The sequence below is a fragment of the Pristis pectinata genome, chromosome 11, assembly GCF_009764475.1.
Source record: "Pristis pectinata isolate sPriPec2 chromosome 11, sPriPec2.1.pri, whole genome shotgun sequence".
Lineage (NCBI taxonomy): Eukaryota > Metazoa > Chordata > Chondrichthyes > Rhinopristiformes > Pristidae > Pristis > Pristis pectinata.
Genome location: NC_067415.1, coordinates 75,356,751 through 75,379,396, shown reverse-complemented (window position 1 = coordinate 75,379,396; position 22,646 = coordinate 75,356,751). Strand labels below are relative to the sequence as shown.

At 37.6% G+C, this 22,646-nt stretch overlaps 1 protein-coding gene across 2 annotated transcripts in view; it reads right to left on the bottom strand.

The window, feature by feature from the left end:
• Positions 1-22,646, bottom strand: part of rbm26 (RNA binding motif protein 26) — a 71,296-nt gene that overhangs the window by 8,271 nt on the left and 40,379 nt on the right. For both annotated transcript variants that reach the window (XM_052026302.1, XM_052026303.1), the window contains exons 12-21: positions 21,439-21,603; positions 19,288-19,428; positions 16,805-16,879; positions 16,495-16,611; positions 14,632-14,706; positions 12,479-12,646; positions 10,954-11,058; positions 8,844-9,047; positions 6,011-6,097; positions 1,466-1,579 (exon numbers count right to left, since the gene is read on the bottom strand). In XM_052026302.1, the coding sequence (XP_051882262.1) occupies positions 1,466-1,579; positions 6,011-6,097; positions 8,844-9,047; positions 10,954-11,058; positions 12,479-12,646; positions 14,632-14,706; positions 16,495-16,611; positions 16,805-16,879; positions 19,288-19,428; positions 21,439-21,603 (1,251 nt within the window). The remainder of the gene's footprint in view (positions 1-1,465; positions 1,580-6,010; positions 6,098-8,843; positions 9,048-10,953; positions 11,059-12,478; positions 12,647-14,631; positions 14,707-16,494; positions 16,612-16,804; positions 16,880-19,287; positions 19,429-21,438; positions 21,604-22,646) is intronic.

Below are 22,646 nucleotides of genomic sequence, written 5' to 3'. Positions count from 1 at the left end.
GGCCAACAAATCAATTCAGGACACTATCATGAACCTCTTTGTAACTTTGGCCAAGGAAAATCAGGACATGTTCTGGCATTGTTGCAGTCAGTATAAGGAGCAGCAAATTTGCTGCAATAGATTTGAGACAGGCCATGTCAATAAGCCTTGATTGATGACACTAGTCGCTAAAAATCAGTTGTAGCTAAAGTTGTTAAAAAAAGCAACAACCTAATAGTCAGTCCCAGAACCCAATTCAGAATCTGATTTCAACTCTGTTCATTGATGTACAACAATATCCTACATTATCATATTATGAGTATACTCACTGTGCTGCAAATTCAAACTTATGGACATAGAACAGTATAGCACAGGCCCTTCAGCCCACAATGTTGTGCCGAACTAATTAAACCAATGATTCCTAATTAATTTAATCCCTCTTCCCTGCACATTGATCATATCCCTCCATTCTCTGCATATTCAGGTGTCTATCTAAGTGACTCCTAAACACTCCTATGCTATCTGCCTCCACCATTACCCCTCACAGCACATTCCAGGCCCCCACCACTCTCTGCGGAAAAAAAAACTTGCCTCGCTCATCTCCTTCATACTTTTCCCCTCTCACCTTAAATTCATCCCCTCAACTACCAGACATTTCAACCCTAGTAAAAAGATACTGGCTGTCTACTCTGTCAATGCATCACATAATTTTATAAACTTCTATCAAATCTTCCCTCAGCCTCTGCCACTCTAGAGAAAACAGTCCCAGCTTGTCCAACCTCCTCATAGCACAAACCAGGCAGCATCCTGGTAAACCTCAGCTGCACCCTCTCCAAAGGCTCCTCATCCTTCCTGCAATATGGTGACCAGAATTGAACGCAATACTCTAAATGTGGCCTAACCAGAGTTTTATAAAGCTGTAACAAAACTTACTGGCTCTTCAACTCACGAATGCCTTGACTAATGAAGGCAAGCATGCCACGTGCCTTCTTTACTATCCTATGAACCCATGCAGCCAGTTTCAGGGAGCCATGTACCTGGACCCCAAGATCCCTCTGTTCATCAACGCTATTAAGCATCCTGCCATTAACTGTATATTCTCCCTTTATATTGGATCTCCCAAAGTGCAGCACCTCACACTCACCCAGATTAAACTTGACTTCTGATCTAAAATAATTAGGCAAGCTTATTTTCAACCAGAAATATTTTATAGATTTCAAGTTTGCATGACAAATCCTCTTAGAAATTTCATGAAGGCTTTGTGTATTAAGAAGTCATGCAACATTGGTGGATCACACACCCACCAATGGCAGACATTAGTTACAGAAGGTATAGTAGCAAAGTACTGAACTTGGAAAACTGACTACTGACCTTCATCCTGGAGCTACATGGAGCGAGGCTGGACTTCGAAATTATTCTTGCAAACCTCCCTCCCCAGAAGAATTGAGCTTTCAACAAACTAAGCACTAATGTATACAACATTTACCTCCTCTTCATCTGCCTCCACATCTTCAGGCTCAACAACAGTGGTGGCGGATCCAGGTTTGTACCATGCAAGTTGAAGGTCCTGTCCTTTGAAACGAATTCCATGTAAAGCAGCCTAAAAACCATATTCAACAGAAAAAAAATCATATCTGTGACATACCAAACAGCACGTCAAGAAGCAACGTCGAGATTAATAGTTTTAACTGTATAGTTTTATATAACTAAGCTGCTTGGATGAAACTTCAAAGCTATCAGTACTCTAAACTACCAAATATAATGTAACCTTACTGGGCGATTATTTAAACATGCACAGTATATTACATAATATACATAAATGGTTTAATTTTCTAACCATAAGAAACCCAAAGTGTACATAAGGTCAGTGAAAGCAGTGAATATGGTGAGAGGAAAACAAGATAATCATGCAGGAGGCATTAACGAAAAAAACTGCTGCAATGTGCACGTATACATTAACATTAAAAGTAAAATATGCATGAAAAACATTGAGAAAATTCTCACAGGTTGATAAAAATCATAGGCAGTGTATAAAGAATGTAAAATCTGGTAAAGCAGAAGGCATCAGTGGCCTGGGACTTCAGAATTAAAAGAAGAAAGGCACATCATTTGTGTCCCTTTCCCAACAGGAATTCCCATCACAGGCACCAGCCCACAAACTGCCTCAAATGCTTGAAGCTTTAATGCTTGATACTACATTGTCAATGCCTGGTATCAGAAAGGAAAATGGAACCTGCAGTTAAGGTACACAGATAATAAAGCAAACACCATCTTTTTATTGGGCATTTAAACAACATGAGAAATAGAAATCTTTCATGATCCTCATGCCTGCTTCACCATTCAATAAAATCATTGCTCACCTTTTGTCTCAGCACCACTTTCCTGGACTAACCTCACTTCACTCTATTACTTTAACATCCAAGAATCTACTGAATTCTGATATTGTTCCTCAAACTTATCCTGACCTTCAAGCTACAAGATACTTCAGTTTTTGTTCCACTCCCACCCCTCTACCATTCATTTTCTATAGCTGAACCCAACTTTGAGGCAGAATACCCAGAGGGTAGTGTGCCCATTTTAGATGCAATCAGTAATTCAGCTTCAAGTTACACCAGTTCATTGAATATTTTGGCTCAGATTCCACTCACTCATTTGCATTCCAAACACAAGACATTCTATGAATCAGGTTAATTAATTTTGCGAAACTGTTTTGCATGGAACAATATTCTGTGATATAATTTTAGTGAGTGCTTTATTCAGCTTTTTGAAGTATGTCTCACATTTCCAGTTAATCTACATAAGTACGACCATTCCTTTCACAACTCCCCAGACTGTTCTTCCATACCAAACAAGTACTCCCCATCATATAACACTTTCCCATGCAATGGCAGCAAATGCAACATCTGTCCTTTCCCATCCTCCAGGGACCCATTCTTTCCAGATGATGCAGAGAATTCACTTGCACTTCTGCCAATTTAGTGCACTGCAGTTGGCATTCACAAATGGTCTCTTCATTGGAGAAACAAATGCAGATTGGATTACCACTTTGTGAAGCACTTGCATTCAGTCTGCAGGAGTGAGCCAGAGTTCCCTGCCGTTTTCATTTTCCATCCTACTCTAACCTATCTCTGGCCTCCTCACTTTTAATAACAAGGCCAAGCAAACTTGAGGAAAAGAACTTTATCTTCCATCTGAACACAATGCAACCTTCCAGAACAGATATCAAATTCTCCAACTTCCAATAAATCACTGTGTCTATTCGTCATTTCCACTGTTAAGTCATCCATCCATGATACTGGCTCAGTTTTTTCAAACCCACCCCCACCCCTCCTGGCCTGCTATTTGCAACACATTATATTTCCTTCTCATCCTCTGACTACCCCCATTAAAAACCCATTCCCACAGCAACCTTGACCTCAATTTATCAGATATTCCCATTATCCATCCCTCCTCTCACCTTCTCGGCAAAGTAAAACTAACTTTTTTCTCTTTTCCCCAGTTTTGGAGAGCCTTTATCTGTAATGTTAATTCCCTTTCTCCTTCCACAGAGGTTGCATAACTTGTTCAGTGTTTCCACCATTTTCTGTTTTTGTTGTGGTAAATAATACATCTGAAATTCTCTCATTTTTGGGTTAGCTCCGATTGGACAAATATCAGTGCAACCCCACGGAAAATCTTTCAATTTCTCAGATACTTTAGCCTTTATATTTACTTCAACGTTTGTTCTTAATGAGAGTTTCCATTTTCTCTCAGACAACAGGTGCAGAAAACATGAGATTGGGAGCAGGTGCTTAGGATGGAGATCCCCTTGTCAGTACTTGGCTGGTAGGTTCATCTTCCCTCATCTTCTCAATTACTCCCGGGCCAGCTGCATCATACTTCCTGCACGACCTACTTTTGCATAAAGCTTCAGGCATCCTTTGGATTTCATGTACATCCTTTATTTCTCTATCAAGACATTAATAGCCCATGCTCATAAAAATGCCAATACTACAGGAATTGGCAATGAAGTAGTCTTCATTGAAAGAATGTTATTCCTTAAAGAAGAAAGTTGGACAACACGAAAGACAGACGCAGATATTCGAACATCAAAAATCCACAATCTGTATTTACGTAACACTTTCAATTTGGAAATTTCCTGGAAGAGAGCTGGGAAAGGACGAGGAATAAAAATAGTAAACAAAAGAAAAAACATATAGTTATAAGGAAGAGTTGGAACCGATCAAAATAGTTGAGATGAGAACCTAAAGAGAGACATAGAGAGAAGGAGAGGATTCAGACAGAGGTGTAGAGTAGGACAAAGGTGGTTCAAGACTCTTCCACCAGCAGCAATGTTAGGAATAAAGAGTTGAAAACTGAGATGGAGGGAAGTACAGAAGGCCAAAAGATTATGTAGATGGAATGGAATAAGCTTGTGGACTGATTTGTGCAAAACATTCCAACTGACAAATTGGGAGGATTCAAAAGGGGTCAGGAGTTACAGGATGGAGATTGGGGAACAGTGAGGGATATGGAAGGTAGACAATTTTGGAAACAAACTATGTAAAACTAGCTTAAATATTACAAAATCAGGGATACAATGTTCAGCAGGAGGGAGGAATGAAGACAGCATTATGTGGATTAAGTGGAAACATGAGATTAAAGATTCAGCTTTTTGTTAACATAATATCAAGACATTGCATGGAGTGAGAGACTGGACAGAGCAATGGACTACTTTATTATAGATGCAGATGGGCAAAATTTTGATTTGTCCACAACAAGGCTTCAGAGATGTATCACACTGTACTGTGTATGACTATGTTATTTCTGAAAATACAGATAATAAATTCCAAATTTCAAAGAAATTAAATTGAAGTACAGTCAATTTGTTCACATGGCTACACTTCCATGAAAAAAACTGTATTTTTAAAATAGCAGGGGAATTTAATAAGGCTCATACTTGATTCTTCTCCTAGTATGATAAATCAGAATAAAGTAAACTCAGTTTTCAAAAAGTAGCAGGTCAAATTTAACTAATTAAAAGATAAACATATCCCACCCTACTAGGTTATAATAGGAGTGAGAGAAACAAAATATACAAACGCCTCCCTTCCCATAAAGAAGCTAAGTACTAGAACAATTATAAAATCAGTCCACATGATCATGAAACCATATTTTGAACTCTTTTGCCATAACTAGAATAGATGGAGCATTTAATAAGCATTTGTATTAAGAAAATGCACTGAAACAACTACGTTAAAAAACAATGTTAAAATAATAAATGTAAACCAGTATCAATACATTAGTAGCATAACAAAGTAGCGAGAGTTGCAAGATTTATCACATAATGTGGATCTACAGCATAATGAGAAATGTAGAAACAATTACTCGTCCAATGACATTTTTATATGAATTATGTAATATTACTGACCCTGGATATAAATTCTTACATTTAAACGAATCATAAATTTCACCAGTTTCAGCTGGATTTAAATGTGGGTGTATTTCTAAGGCTGGATCTTTAGTAGAATAAAACTAAACTAGATTTTCCCAGGGCATATATATATATTTCTATTAGAATGCAGACACTTTATACAATACTACATTCATTTGGCACAATAAATTATTGCAATGCAAAACTAAAAAAATAGAACTAACTTTTGTTTGCCCTTCACTCCCCACCACTGTGGAAAGAAGCACTCCCATATTGAGGAAAAAACATGCTCACAGATGCGTAAGGTTCTTAATGAATGTACATTCACATTTACACATTAAGAGATCAACATACTTAATCAAAACAACAAGTTCATACCCTCCATCTCTTCCAACCAATGAAACTGTGGCTTAAAGTTCACTTAATGTAATCAATGCCAGTTGTGCAACAGCTGTAAACCACAAGCCTGTGCATTTTATGTGTGAGCGAATCAATAGCAAGAATGTTAAGGATCACTGAAACTGGATTGGCTTCCTACTCTGTACGCAAAGGAGTGAATAGTAGTATGATTGCTAACATGTTTAAAGCACGGTTACAATATGGAAAGCATTTACTTACAGCCTCTGCTTCTGCCCTGGTCTTGTATGTGATGACTGCATGACAAGAACCATCATCAATTTGACAATCCTCAATTTCACCAAATTGCTTGAAAGAGAAAGAGAAAGAGAAAAAAAGCTAAAAAATTTTGAACACTGTTTTATAATCAAACTCTCAATCTTAATTAACAAAAGGAATGAATTCAACTGGAAATAAAACTGCTGCTGGATGATCTGAAGCAATCCCATGTGCAGCAAAATGCTGCACTGAAATGGTGAGATCCCAAAATATGTCAAAAACTATTGGACTTGAAAACATATGCCTTTCTAATTTTGTAAAATGGACATGTTACAATATAGTTTGACTTGCAACTTATGCACAACCCATTCTATGGACTGTATTTTTTTTTGTAACACAATTCCACAGCAGAAAGCACAGAAAATGCCTGCTGCATATTTGGCTGGGCAATGCAAAAGTATACAGAAACTAGCTCTTAAAGGGTGGCAGCTTGTCATGAAATTCATTGGCTGAGGAAATGACAGAAGATGTGTCTAAATGGATACAGTGGCATAGGAAAGCTATTCATAAAACATTGTTCCATTTTATTGCTTTCTGCAGAACCACACATGTTCAACATTCAGGAGCCCCACTTGACCTACCAAGTGAGCTACCTTCACAGAGCATGCCAAAATTAATATATTAAGTCTTATCTTATATATTAATATTATATTAATATATATATATTATATTAATATCTTATATTAAGTCTCCATAACTGTGCGGAAACACAATACAGTATTTAAGTAGCACTGTTAAATAAGATTAACATTCACAAAATATTGCCACACTAGTACTTAAGTGTAAACTGCATTGCTTCACTTGCTACAACCAGAAGTATGTTACAGCACACCAAAGGATCATTCTCTTCAACTGGAAAGGGTGCCAAAAAGATTTGCATAGATGTTATTGGGACTGGAGGGTTTGAATTATAAGGAGAGGCTGGAATATGCTTGGACTCTTTTCCCTGGTGCACAGGAGGCTGAAGGGTGACCTTATAGAGGTTTATAAAATCATGAGGGGCATAGTTAAGGTGAATAGCCAGAGTCTTTTCCCCCGGGGTAGGGGAGTCTAAAACTAGAGGGCAAAGGTTTGAAGTGAGAGGGGAAAGATATAACAGGGACCTGAGGGGCAACTTTTTCCACACAGAGGGTGGTGTGCATTTAGAACGAGCTGCCAGAGAAAGTGGTAGAGGTGGGAACAATTACAACATTTAAAAGACATTTGGACAGGTATATAGATAGGAAAGGCTTAGAAGGATATGGGCCAAATGCAGGCAAATGGGAGCAGCTCAGTTAGGCAACTTGGTCGGCACAGGCAACTTGGCCCGCACAGGCAACTTGGCCCATTTCCAATGCTGTATAGCTCTATGACAGATAACACATTCAGTGAAAACAGATACCATCTGCCTAAATAGACCTCAAGACCAATTTTAAGCCAGTTCAAAATTCCTTTGTACTTAGCACACTTGTTCTAAACCTCACTCTTCCCGCTATAATAGGCAAGTTCACAAATATTTCTGACATTCACTACTGAGACACATCTGATGTCATAAAATTCTGAATGCATGCATTCTGAAGTGACTGTCCATGTTGGTGCTATAGCGTCATTTATTTCTCCCCCAACTCCAGATTACAAAAATCAGATGCTTCAAGTATCAAATTATAGATACAGATATAAATGTTAAGGTTTTAATATGTCTGGTGTACTGCTCTGGAGCCCACATTTGCTAACTAGGGAAGAAACAGCAAACAAAGCCAAAGAAAAACAGATTTCTATATTAATTCCAAACAAACAAAGGATTAATATCAACGATGCTTCAGCCCATCTGTGATTGATGAGTCAATTCCCAAACAAATTGAAATTTTCAATATTCTCCACGTAAAACTGTTACCCAATACTACTTTTAAAATAAAAGATAAACTCATTCTTGGAAAAGCATATTTCAGACTGTGTAAGGAAAGAAATATAAAAAAATTGATGTTACAAGAAAAATTTGACTTCCTAGGAACTATTACAAAGCAGTAACTTCAGAGGGATTCTTGCAGTCTCAAACAGATCACAAACAGGCCATTTAAAGGGAGGGAAAAAAAAAATAGGAAATCCTATCTGCTATGCATTTGTTTTAATTTTCAAAAATGCTACAGCCTACACAAGAGCAATGTTAATACCATCAGCAGCAAAATGTATACATCCTTGTTACATGTGCAGGACAAGGCTATGCTGAGTGATAATTTGGATGTTGTCAAGTTTACATGGCAAGATAATGGTATTTTGTTGGTTTGAATCAGAATAATTGTAAAATATTCTTAGATTTTAATAGGTTTGGAACCCAGTTACAGATTCCAGAGCAAAGATACCCCAAGCAGACCCACGCCAGATAAGAGGGAAAATAGTCTTATAAGGGCATGCACTTACTGGGTAGAGACATGGAGGCAGAATGGCAAGTTGGGTTAGACTTTGTTGGCATGGTGACAGACCACAGGCTCAAATACTAGCCACTTTGCATTTCTCTTTGCTGGCTTTGTGAATCGAGTATCAACCGTGTCAATGTTGTACCCTATGGGCTGATCTTAATCCAGTATTCGTTTAACAAACATACTCAAAGAAATGGAAGATCCGCTCACTGGTAGAATAGCGACCTGTGCTGCAGAAGCTGTGTGATATCAACATGAGCTTGGCTGATAGCTGGCTGAGCAATCCTGGCACTGGTCAAAAGATTAGATCAAGATACCCTGTTCTGTTTGACCCAGTCCTACAAAATCTATCAGGTTGACTAATGTAAAATTATACTTACTGCAAAATGTGGCAGGACTTCATCTTGGTCCCTTTCTGAAAATCCAGAGATAGTCAATGATTTTGGACGATGGTCAACTACTGAGTGGAAAGGTAGACTCCGGCCCCGGCCACGATGTCCTCTGCCTCTACCTCTGTGCCCACCTCGGCCTCTGGAATTGTGTCCTCTCCCACGAACAGAAGAAAGGATCCCCCGTTTGGCAGCCTGAAACAAAAATATGAACACATAATATGCTCTGATCTATTTTACATGTTAAATGGAAATGACCAGAAGAAAACACAAATCTAATTTCCCTTTAAAAGCAAAATCTCCCAAGCTGTGACTGAGAGTGCAGCAAGGGCAAAGTAACAAAATTAAGCAAGCACCAAATGGAAAATGCTTCAAATCAAACTGCTTGTTAGTGAAAATCAAAGAACTGCAGCTGCCGGAAATCTTAAAAAAGAACAGAAAGTGGTGGAGATATTCAGGTCAGGCCACATCTGTCAGAAGAGAAACAGAATTAATGTTTCAGGCTGAAGACTCTGTGTCAGAAGCAAGATCCTTCATCTCCAGCCCAAGATGCTTGTTGGTTTACTTTATCCTTGACATTAATTCAGTCCCGATGCAGGACCTCGACCTGAAACGTTGACTATCCTTCTGCCTCCACAGATGGTGCCTTACCCACCGAGTTCCTCCAACAGTTTGTTTAGATTCCAGCATTTGCAGTCTTTTGTGTCCAAATCCCTTCTCTTCTCAGTTTTAAGTGGTAAATAATTCACCGAGAGCACACCATGGTTCTATTCCTTCACCAGAGGAAGCATACTCAGCTTCTATTCTGACAACTCTCCTCAGAACTTTATCACTAATGACCTACAACCATTTCTAACCAGTATTCTACAGTAATGTCAGCTTGGCTGATTTACTCTACAAAGATGTTCAGTGGAACAGTAAGCTGGCCATCAGAAAATATACAATAGAAATGAACCACTACATAGTTTGCAGATTATATTAAACTGGCAGGCAATGCTGCCACCTTCTGTAAACTCCTATTATTGCAGCATACTTCTTGGTTTTTTGTTTCTTTAATCAAGGTTTGACTTGGTCCTCAAGTTGAAATTAGCAGAATTATAATCAATAGCCTTGTATTGAGTAAAGAAAGAAGAGATTGCATTGGAAACATTAAGCTAAACATTCCAAGTCTCATTTCAGCAGCCTCAACTAACCTCAAATCCAGAGGGAAGTAAACCATAATGCAAAAAGTTTCAAGCAATAATTTTTTAATTAGAAATATCGGATGCATACACAGCTATGTAAACTGTATTTACTAGACATTCTCAGATTAAAAAAAACTTTGGTGAAAGAAGTATTTTCAGAATAATATATTTTATATCTTTATCAGTATGTGAGCCATAACTGGAAGTGTGCTTTCCCCCCCAAACCGGGCTTCATGATTAATTATGTAATAACAAATGATTTAAATACGATTTACAGGAACATTGAACAGTACAGCACAGGAATGGGCCCTGCTGCCCAGCTCTGTGCCAACCATGATACCAATCTAAATACTCATGCCTGCCTGCACATAATCTACATCCCTCTATTCCCTGCCTGTTCATGCACCTAAATGCCTCCTAAACTTTGCTATCCTATCTGCTAGCACCGCTTCCCCAGTAGCATGTTCCAGGCAAGTAACATTTTCTCTGTGTAAAAGACTTGGCTTGCAAATCTTCTTTAAACGTTCGCCCCGCACCCCCCGTCCTTTACTTTAAAGCTATGCCCTGGAGTTTTTGACATTTCCACCCTGGGAAAAAAGACTATCCATGCCTCTCAATTTTATATACTATCAGGTCACCCCTCAGCCTCCAACACTCCAGAGAAAACAATCTAAGTTTGTCCAACCTCTCCTTATAGCTCATATACTCCAATCCAGGCAACATCCTAGTGAACCTCTTCTACACCCTCTCCAAAGCTCTTCGGTAGTGTGGCGACCAGAGCTACACACAATACTCCAAAGGTGGCCTGACCAAATTTTTCTACAAGGAATGGAAAAATTAGCAAATAAAGCAGACAAAAAATATATTTGGTTGGCAGAAAAAGAACACAAAAGTATATGACCTCTTAAACTGTTTACCTCTAGTTGAAGTTCATTATATTTTTTCCGAAGTTCAGTGATATCTTCTCCAGCTTGCACCTTCTTATACAAGTCCAGTTCAGTATCCAGTAGTTCTCTTTGCATCTGTGTAAGAAAATTCAGGATTTGTGTAAAACCAAATAATTCATGGCTATTAGGTGACTGCTGCAAATCAACATGAAGCAGGATTCGCAAACCAATGTGACTTCCTCAAGATTGACTTCCTCAGAAAGTAGAGGGCTATGGGTAAGCCTAGTAATTTCTAGGGTAGGGACATGTTTGGCACAGCTTTGTGGGCCGAAGGGCCTGAATTGTGCTGTAATTGTTCTATGTTCTATGTGCGAAAGTTGGTGATTAAGCTTTATTTAAGCCTGTTGGGAAAATAATTTGTGCGTGGGGAGGGGCGCAGGTTTCCATTTTAGATAACCCATTTGGATTGAGAACTTTACTGGTAGAGGGCAAAGTGATACCAATATAGTTCAAACCAGAAGAACAAAAGGAACTTAAGGGAAAACTGATTGATCTAAATCAAGGCAGCAATATAAGCAGAGAAAAAGAAAATAGTGAATTTGGGTAGGTGGTACAACTGCAACAAGCAAAAGCACATTCAAAATGAAAACAAAAATACAAGGCAAGTAACATTAACAATAGGAATAATTTGGAACGGGGCAAGATGTGAATGGTAGAGCAGGATCATACTGACCTTTAGGTCAGCTGTTCCACAGAGAACTGCCAGCTATCATTCGAATTCTGTTCAGCTCATCTCCACTTTCTGTGCCTGCACATTGAAACGTGAAGTTGGAGACATGCTGATTGCCAGCAAAACTGGACTCACCAATGGGTCCAGCAGTCTAATAGACATACTAGAAAGGGCTAGATTCCAGGAATCCAGCATCTCAGCTGTAAGCCAAGGATGGCTGGCATGAAAAGCTAGACCCATTCACGTGAATGGACAAACCAATGCTAAATAAAAAGGCAAGCTTTTTTTTTGTTTTACTTTATTATTTTTTCATGAATTTCTAGTACTTTAAGGTGTTTTAGTGAAGTTCTTTTTTTTTAAAAAGATTTTAATTATCTAAGTCAATTTGAACAAGTTTTAAAGATTTCATTGCCTATGGTAGGAAGAGCTCTAAAACAGTAAGTTGTCAAAAAGCATCTTCTGACAGAAATTCCGGATCCAATAGGTCAGTTGCCAACCGCAGACTTTCCTGCTTTGTGTTGTGACGCTGAAGTACAGAACAGTTTGGCTGGCCTTTTGTATCAGGTTAGTACTGGTGGGCAGGCACTATGGACAGCGAGTTTGGCCAGAGGGTTAGATCCCAGATGATCTGGCCAATTACTATATTTCAAAGTACTTATTTTGTCTATTGGCTTGTTTTTTTTTTAAATTCCTAACTCTTCTTTATAGGTATACAAAAAGAATACAAAAATATTTGAGATTAAATTTTTGTTAACATTGTTCACTTTTTAAGGAAACTTCTCAGAAAATCACGTTTACCTGAAAACCACTGATTAAGTGCAATACCTGAGCTTTGGTTTTCATCGTTTTAGGAAGACTCGAGCTTGTTCCACTTGCTTTCAGTTCATCTTGTAGTTTGGTGATGGTCTTAGTTAAGGTCTGCAGTGTTTTCATTATTTCGGCTTTATCTTCCGGTTTCATTTTTTTGTTTTTTTCAAGCTTTGATATCAAGATCTAAGTATGGATTCAAAAAGTCAGGGTGACAGAAATGTCCAGGCACAATTTTCTCGGAAAGAAATGAATAACATCTTTTGGTTCATTAATTAAGCAAGTGCTTGTGTACATTCAATCTACACACATTCAAGGTTTTGAGAAACCAGTACATAAGTTTAATTCCACAGAACCAACAGGAAATACAGCCAAAAATCAGTTGGTGTGCTGAATCACTTTGCTGCAATGTTAGTAGATAAGCAAATGGAGAGAAAAATGGGTAAATCCAGTAATCTGAGCACAGCAGAATCCCTTCAGCAATGTAATGTCTTTCAGAAGCTGCTACAGCGAATGAAGAATTCACTGCATGCTCAGTATCTACCACTGAGGACCTTCTTAATGATCAGTTACCAGTTGGGATTCCAACAGGCTGATGTTATAGCCTTTGTTCTTTTATATTTATATCGATGGCCCAGATAAAAAGGTGAAAATTATGGGAGTATTAATCCAGATTTGAGATTGATATGAAAATCTGTGCAGGTGTTATAACTGCAGAGGAAACAAAATAATTGCAAACATATCTCTACAGGATGGAGGAAGGAAATTTAACTTGAAGTGCTGAATGCACCCAGGCAACACTAATACTAAGCAAAAACAGAAATGATGGAAGAACTGTCAGTCAGTCAAGCAGCATCTGTGGATTGAGAAACCAGTCAATGTTTTGGGTTAGTGACCCTCAGGATTAAACTTGGAAATGGACTTCACTGGTTTCTTTTTTGCCCACAAATTGCTGCTTGACTGTCTTGAGTTCTTCGGCATTTCTGATTTCCACCGCCCACCCCCCCCCCCCCCCCCCCCCCAAATTACAGCATATGCAGTTTTATTTATTTACTAATACTAAGCATACTTATGCAGAACTGGATCAAAGCCTATGTTGAAAGAATATTTTCTCAGCATAATGAAAAAGCTCCTGAGAACCAAAGCCACAAAGCATATTCAGGAACATCAGGTAAGTTTACATTCTATCGTTAATCTAAATATGCCATGATACTGAGCCTTAGGGAAAGGTTGAAGGATGATTTAAATTACCTCAGCTACCCTAGCTAGATTAAGAACGGGACCAGAATACTTTAAGGTATTGATTCACCTTCTGATGGAGGTCTACAAAATAACAGAAGGATTTGACAGTGTGTATGTTAACAATATTTTGATTCAGCAATCTGCAGTAGAGCTGAGATCATGCACATAAATTATACATGTTTTTCCCTTAAAAAGTTACATCTTTGGAACAAATTATTTGCTTTAGCAAAGCGTTCAGATGTACAAGATACCTTCCAGAAGTGTTCTTGGTCAAGTCTGAGAACATACAATGTCTCATGTAAGAGGCAGGTATCAGTAATAAGTAGTGGTCAAGATGTTCCATTAGTTTTGATCAGTAGAGGAATCAAAAGGAATTTTCCAAATTCTACTGAATATCTCAATTGGCACTCTTATTTTAATTTGGTCTTCCCAGGAACTTGATGTCATCTGTGGGAGAGCAAGATGCCCAAAGCATCACAGCCAAATGGGTCAGGGTAGGTCGATAAACTGGTCTTTTCAAGTCTTCATTTTGTATGTTTATATGCTAACTACAGGACATCAGTATTGTGTACGTGAATGGCAATACATATGTAATCTGGCATAAGATCTTGTCATTCCTTTGCAAGTGCATACTGAATTGTAAGGCTGGATGTGTAACACACCAGGATTCCTCTGGCAGTTCGTTCAAATGGTGTCTACTGCCACTGCTCAAATATAAATGGAGACGAGCAGAATGTACACATTTCCTCGTTTCCTTAAAATAACTTAATTAAGTTCTCAAATTATATTGGTCTGTGAAAATAGATCAATTTGAACCAAGAAGCCGCTTGCCATGACAAGAGTAAGCATCTCACATGCATAATACATATGTAATGATTGGGAACAAATCAGAGGGAAACAGCTTTATTTTAAAAAAAAGGAATAAATACCTTCTGGGTGTCTATGTGTTTTGCCAAAATTTCATGTTTCTTTTTTCTTACATCTTGTTGAAGTCGAAGCGTATCCTGTAAAATCATAAATTGGCAAGAATCCTGGTCAAAGGGAATGCAAAAAAGTCCACAGGATTTTACAGAAGTGGCAAAAAACACTTTAGTAAATTTTATAACCTAGGTTATTTTCACCTGTTGGTTGCTGGCAAAAAAAAGTACACACTCAGTATTAGGTTAGCCAAAAGTGACTGGCAAGAGTGAACATTACTTAATCTGTTCTGGAATATTATATGAAAACAGCACCAACTAAGGAGAAAATTACAATCTACTCAAGCTAACTACATTCATGATCCAGATCAATATTAACCCTGCTACTTACACGTCTAATTTATTGATCAATAATAAATTACTTGCCATTTCCAAAAACATTATTTCATAAGAATACTTTTATACAACATACTTCTTATAATTATCTGCACGATGTGGGCTTTGTTGGCAGTTACCGATGACCAAAAGAAAGAGTCAATCACTTAACTGGCCTGGAGTGACAACAGTCTGAGCAATTGAGCACACTGCTTTTTAGAACATTATAAACCTTTACTTTGATCCAATTCTATCTTTTAATTTCTCTTGATGGCTTCAACTGGACCACTTTTCCTGTGCATCTTAAAAGATACATATTACTGGTAAACTGTATGAATTATTGAAATATTAGCCATTGCCAGTTTACTGCCATAACTTTTAATATAGTTTCCCAATCTACCATAGCCAATTCGCATCTCATGTCTACATATTTGCTTTATTCAAATTTAAGACCTTGGATTCAAATTGAACTAAATCACTTTTTTTATATAAAACAATCATATTGTGTCAATGTTCCCCAAAGGCTTCTTAATTACCAGTTCATCAATTGACCCTACCTCATGACACAATATTAGATCTAAAATAACTGTTCCTTCAAGATAATGGTCTAGAAAAATCAAACAAGGCATTCCCTTTTTCTCAATACTGATGAAGAGTCTTTGACCTGAAACATTAACTGTTTCTCATTCCACAGATGCTGTCTGGCCTGCTGAGTATTTGATCTAGAAAACAGTCTTTTATACATTCCATTAAGCTTGCCCAATCTAAATATATAAAGTCCCCATGATTCTTGTACTTATCTCTTGATTTTTGAGCTAGTATTCTACCTGTCCACTGTTTTTATACCGTTACCCCCTACTTTGATCAGGGCTACACTGCCTCCTTTTCCACTTTGTCCATCTATTCTAAAAGTATCCTGGATTATTCAATTCGCAATCTTGGATACTTTGCAATCACATCTTTGTAATAGCAAATAATACAAATCTATTCATTTCTATTTGTGATCTTAATTCATCTATCTAGTTATGAATGGTATGTGCTTTCCAGACAGAGTTTTCAATTTTGATCTTTTACCATTTTTTCTACACTGATCTTAAATGGAGATACTAAATATTTCTAAGTTTATCTACACTCTTCCCTCCTGACAGACGCTAGTTATCATTACCCATTTTGCTACCTGCACTATTGATGTGACCATTCTCTTTAATATTTTAGATTTCTCCTCACAAGAATCCTCACCAGGACAGGATTCTTGATTTGCTATCTTTCAACCATTTAACAGCTAAATAAAAGGGTGACAGCACCAAAGAGAAGTCGGATCAATGATGGAGAAGAAATCAAAGAATTTCACAACCAATATAAAATTCTGTTGCATTTTCTTGCTGCTGAATTCATATAACCAAAAATTAATTTTCAATCCAGAAACACTCATTAGCCAACTTCACACCAATTTTAAGGACACAAATTAGAGAACATATAATTATCATAGACTCAACAAACCTGTTTCTTTTTTGGTGCCTCTGTAGCATCTGAAGAAACAGTACCTAATTTTTGTACTGCCTTTAGGGCAGCAGGATTGTAGACGGTTTTTGTCAGACCAGTTGTAGTTGACAATACCTGCAACACAAATTTTTTTTTGAACTGGAGAAGGATTGTGGTCAAGATCATACAGAGGGTTTAATAAGAAGTTTTAACTTCAAATGATGTTATGTCAGAGTGCAATCCTAAAAATCATTTAGTGCTCAAAGACTGAAAATGGAATGCATCTTCGATGCCAGTGCACAACTATAATTAACTGAATGAACTGTACCTTTTCAGTAGGAGCCGGTTCTGTGCGTTTAGTTGCAAAGCCCAATCGATCTTTAACAGACAACTTATTTGCATTCTGAATAAATAAAATAATTAATTAGTGATATATTCTTTCATGCTCTTCAACAATACAACATCTACTCACAGGCTGATTTCCTCATCCAGCAACAAAATCACTCATGAACACTTTAATTTCGGAAGTCTACTGCCTGTTCAGCTCTCATTACAAGGCATCAAATTAGTTCCTTAAGATGAGCCATACAATATTCTTGCATTTTACTGGGTCATTTACAATTTCTACCCTTCTGCTCTGATACTGAATTATAGCAATGCAGTTAAGGTATTGGAGAAAACTCAACCCAGGAAGGGAAGAAAAATAGCCCAAAAGAAAATGGGTTAAAAAAATCCAATGGATTAGATCCTCTCTTTATTATTCTTGATAAAACATGTTCACTTTTAATTTTTGTCCATGAAAATTGAGGTCAAGAACTGAAAGAATGAGAAGATAGCTATTGAAGGAATGACTGACAAAGAAACACGGTGCACTTCATCTATTCAGAAACTAAAACTATAAGTAATATTAACTGGAAGGGAAATATGTATTTGCTGAACTTCAATGTACAATCAGAAGGAATGCTACAAACACTTCACCCTCCATATTCATTTCCAAAGACTTGACCTCTAATAAAGAAACTCTCCCCATTGCGTTATTTTAAGGTGCTAACTCCTTCAGTGAAGGCAAACAGGATTCCCTTCAAATTAGCCAGAAACAGTACTATGGAAAGATTCATCAAAAATTAAAGGTCCTATTCCGCCAGAAAATAAAAATTGCTACCTTCATTGCTAACTTTTTAGTAATTGGTTAATACAAGTTGTTTTAAAACCAATGCCCTAAAAAGCCACCAAAACTATCTTTTCAAAATTTTGGCATGGTGTATGACAACAAAAAATGCAAGGGTTTCTGAACTTGTGCACCATGTTGCAAAAATATTAAATAAAAAGGGTTGGGTAGAAACAAATGGGAACCACTGTGGCACTGCTTTCAATATTCTATCATAAATGGAACATTAAGGCATCAAGGTACCATCCTCTTAAACCTGAGCTTTGGGGCACGAAATGCTCAATACTTTGATCTAAAGCAAAGCCACTCACAATCCACACAGGGTAATATCACGAGCATACCACAAAATATGGTTTTCGTGTATTTTGTGGCATTAGTGAAAGGTACTTTCTTTCCACCTTTTCAGTATCAGTTCTTCATATGCTGCAGGAAAAGTGGTGCTGGAAAGTTTAACTTCTCAGCAGCAACACATTGAGTGGATATTACAGCTTTTGCTGGGAAAAAAAAATTGTTTGAAAAGTCTGGAAATGTTTTCTTACAGGATTCTGACAATCTGGCATGAATAAGCTCAAAAGTTACAAGAATCAACTTAACCAGCAGAGATGCAAGTAGACGTGAGTATTATCTTCTTGCAATTTTCTGAAAAATCATAGTGAGAGAAAATAAGAATCTCCCACATTAAGAAAACTATAAACTTATCCAGTAAAGGCAGGTCCTAATCACTAGGCTATCTGGCCACTGGTTTGAAGTTGAAAATAATTATGCAAAGCTAAATCTTACTGGGTTTCCATCAGGATTTTGGTACAAAGGTACATATACGTCTCATGTTTTCAAGTATAGAGAAAATTCCTCCCCATCACAAGTCGGATTCCTTCAAATAACAAATGAGATTTTTTCTAACATGAATGATTTTATGCTCCAACTACAGAGTCCACTTCAAAATATCCGCATGTCATCACGATCTGCAACTTTGCAGGCACAAAATAGTCTCAAATAGTCTTCATGATCTGACTACAAAGTTAAAGTGCACATTATAAGCTTGTATCTGAAATTAACTCCACCACTTGCTGCCTAATGTGGATTTGTACCAACACAAAGAACACATCCTTCAAATTCTCTGCAGCTAACAAGTCTCAAGGCTATTTTGCTTGAGTAAATCAGTAACAAAGTTCATGAAAACATATACAGTAGTTCCACATTTATTGGCAGGGCAAAAAATTCTCAACAACTTGCAGCACTGGAGCAATAGATCCGCAGCATTTTGGATTAAACTGGATTTTATCATCAAATAACATCCATTGTGAAAGTCTGATGATGATTGGTGTAGGAGAAGCACTAACAAAACGTTATAGCAAATGTCAAAGTAATGCAATAGTTCTGCAGAATATCATGTTGCAAAATATTTTTGATGAATATAAACACAGACAGCATCTACTAATAAGAGCAAAGTGACAGAGCTAAGCCTCAACATGCTAGACTCTTGGGTGAAGAATTTACCTAACATTTAAAAGAAACATGAGAAAGACATTGCTCAACAGAGAAATACAGTTACACAAGATCTGTGGAGTCTAAACAACTGGAGTGGTGTGCACAGGAGAGGTCAAAGAATAAATTAAAATAACAATCTATTTTACTGTACACACCTGAATGCTGGCTATGGGAATGACCTGAGTTTGTGTAGGTTCCATATTTCCCTCTGGGAGAGGACCCAATCTGTCCTTTACTGACTGTTTGATAACTGCAAAAGAGGATTGCTTAACTGGCTGTTGTAGTCCACAAACCACCTTGAAAAGAAATAGTGAAAAAACTTTGAAAATAAAGACAATGTTATACAATTGAACTCAGCAACAAGCATTCTTTAATGACTGTTTTACATTGAACAACGAATCACCAGCAAAAGCTCACGTTTAGCATTTAGAATATTAGCAAGTCATAATGACCCTTGTGTCTGGTTAGCAGGTCAGTATTCAATATCAACAGCTGCAGAGCCAAAACATGGTGAATTTATAACAATGCTGATTTCCCACTTAGTTGTTTGTGAGCTTTTGTCAGCACAAAGAATGTTCACATGATGAACCTGTGCTGAGCACCATTTTTATCAAGCACTCCTGTGATCTTATTTCACTCCAACGAGACAAAATAATTCAATGACAAATGCTGATGGATGTTATTCTTCCCCTCACCCCCTCCCAGATATACTCCAGCAGTAAGTGGACATTGCTGACCAAGGCAGAATTCACTGTACTTCTGAACTGCCCCCTTTAAAGTGGTGAGTAGCCACCTTCAAATCGCCCCAGTTCTGTCATGCAAGGAGATCCAGGATTTTGACCTACTACTTCACATACCTTGTGTAGCCGAATGAGAAGCAAATTTGTGCTAATAAAAATGTAAAAAAAAGTTCACACAACCATATTGGGCTATATTCAAGTTCCTTCAATTTTCTACTTTGGACTCTTCAATTTATACACAAATGATCTCAAATTAACCTGCTGAGAGAATCACTAGTACTGGATGAGGCAGAAAGAGCATTGTGTGTGTGTTGGGGGAGGGGAGGAGGCATACATGAAGAGATAATTTACCCATGGCATTTTAACCTGCACATCTGTGTTTGAAGTACTTTTACACATAACAGTTAGAAACAAACAGTGTTAATCCCACCCTGATAAACTTCACTTACTGCAGAAGCTTAAGTGAGTTAAGCTGTAAAAATTGAACCTCACCCAATAACCTAAGCAAGTTGTTGCGAATTGGAAAGTTAGTTTTGAAAAAAACTTGCAATTTTAACTATTGATTTGATGAATGGATGAAAGTAATCAATCAGAAGTCTGTAGGTAAAATAGCAACACAGGCCTCAAAAGCAGTGATGATTTGGGTACAGAGTTGAGAAAAGACATCCAACCCTGGATAACATGATTTAGAGTTTAAGGCTGAAGAAAAGAAGTATACCAGAAATACAAGGTTCATAACCATACTGCCTTTCACTCAAAATATTAAAGCTGATCATTTGGAACTGGGTGTAGTCTTATGGGCAGATCAACCATGATCATATTAAATAGCATGCAGGCTTGAGAAGCCAAGTGACCTACTCCTGCTCCTATTTCTTTATGTTCTAGTCTGAGCAGGGAAACACTGACTAGTGCTATTTTAGTTCCAGACTACATGAGCAATGGTGTTATCTGTGCTCTTCATGGGCTATATTTTTAGTTGCTCTGCAATCATGATTTCACAGTTTGAAATATGAACCCTTTGGTGGTAAAAGTAGTTTGTGCTAACTCATGTTATCATCAGTTAACATAACACTTTAATTTAGAATTTATCCATCACAGGCAGGAGTGCAAGAAAAACCAGCAGTTTTCATAGAAGAAAACAGCAATTGCCATAGAACAGGACAGATCTGTGGATAAATACAGAGGATAGAGGTTGAAAGGGACAGTTTAGAAAGCTCAACTCTGAATGGTTGAAAATGTAATCCTTCCAACACTTGTACAATGCATTCTAAAGAAAAGTTTTGAACACAGCAAGTGGCTATTTGGTTAATCACTCACTTGGTCACCACTGGCGCAATCTAAAACCAACTCCATTGTCATTTTTTCTATTAACTACATTAACTCTATTTCAAATATTTATCGATAATGAACAGATACAATATAGTGTATGCAACAGCTCTGCATTTTCAAAAAAAAATTATCAACATTCATTTTATACGAAGGCATTCAAAAAGTATTAATATTGAAATCTGTACTGCTTCACTTGTGACAGGCAAAATTTTGTAAAAAGAAAATTGTATTTACTACCTTTTGGTTTGCAGTTGTCTTTTGCTGAGAATTGCTTTCCCGATGCCAGTATACCTTGATGAATCGATTATTAAGCACTGCCTCTGTACTTGAGATTGCTCTCTTTGCTTCTTCATGCAAGGCAAATTGAATAAGGGCACCCTCTAAATCACCTTGATAAGCAACCTTGGAAAAGTCAATCAACAGATTTAAACTAAACTTCATTCTACTCATGAATCAAAATACAGCAAGAAATAAAATGATTTCCCAGCACATCATCAGCAGGCTTGCATAATCAAAGCATTCAAGAAAGTAACTAGCCTACTTGGGGCACATCAATTGAATGGAATTTCCTTCGTTCATCTTGAGGAGCAAGGGAAAGAGGACACACAAGTTTTCAAAACTAGTGAAATTCTTAACCGTCACCACCTTTTTCCCATTCAACTGGATCTTAAAGCTTACACAAAGCGTAGAGCAAAGTGACTGATGTTGTACAGTCTTGGCCAATGTTTCTATTCTTAATACATCATGAATAGGATGCAGGAAAATAAATAGTAGAATTGGACTGATGGGAATGTGCTGAGAACCTGTATAGACCTTCTATGTGGTAAAGAAATAAATACATAATAGATCAGTAGGTCATTCACTTCATTAATGCTGTGGGAACCCTGTACATTGACAACCCTTCGAACCTGTGAGTGGCACGGTTGTGCAGCTATTAGAGCTCCTAACTCACGGCTCCACCCAGCCTGGGTTCAATGCTGACCTTTGGTGCTGTTTGTGTGGCATTTGCACATTCTCTCCATGTGGAGTTTCCTCTGGGTGCTCCAGTTTCCAATCACATCTCAGATTTGTCAGTTAATAGGTTAAACTGACTAATGTAAATTGCCACTTGAGTGCCGGTGAAGGCAGTATCCATGGCGGGGGGGTGGTGGTGGAGTTGATGGAAATGTCGGGAAAATTTAAAATGGGATATGTAAACGGATGCCCAATTGTCAGTATGGACTCAATGTGCCAATGAACCTGACTTTGTGTCGTATGATTCTATAAAAAAAAATTCTTAATGTTGTGTATGCAACTTTTGTTTTTAAGATGTACATAACTATAACGTTGTCACCAACTCAATCTGTCTTAAAGATCAGAGCCTTCATTCAATGCCATTAGCATTGATTTTGAAATGGGGTTTAAGTTACTACTGACTGAAACAGCAAAGAGAACCTTCACAGGTT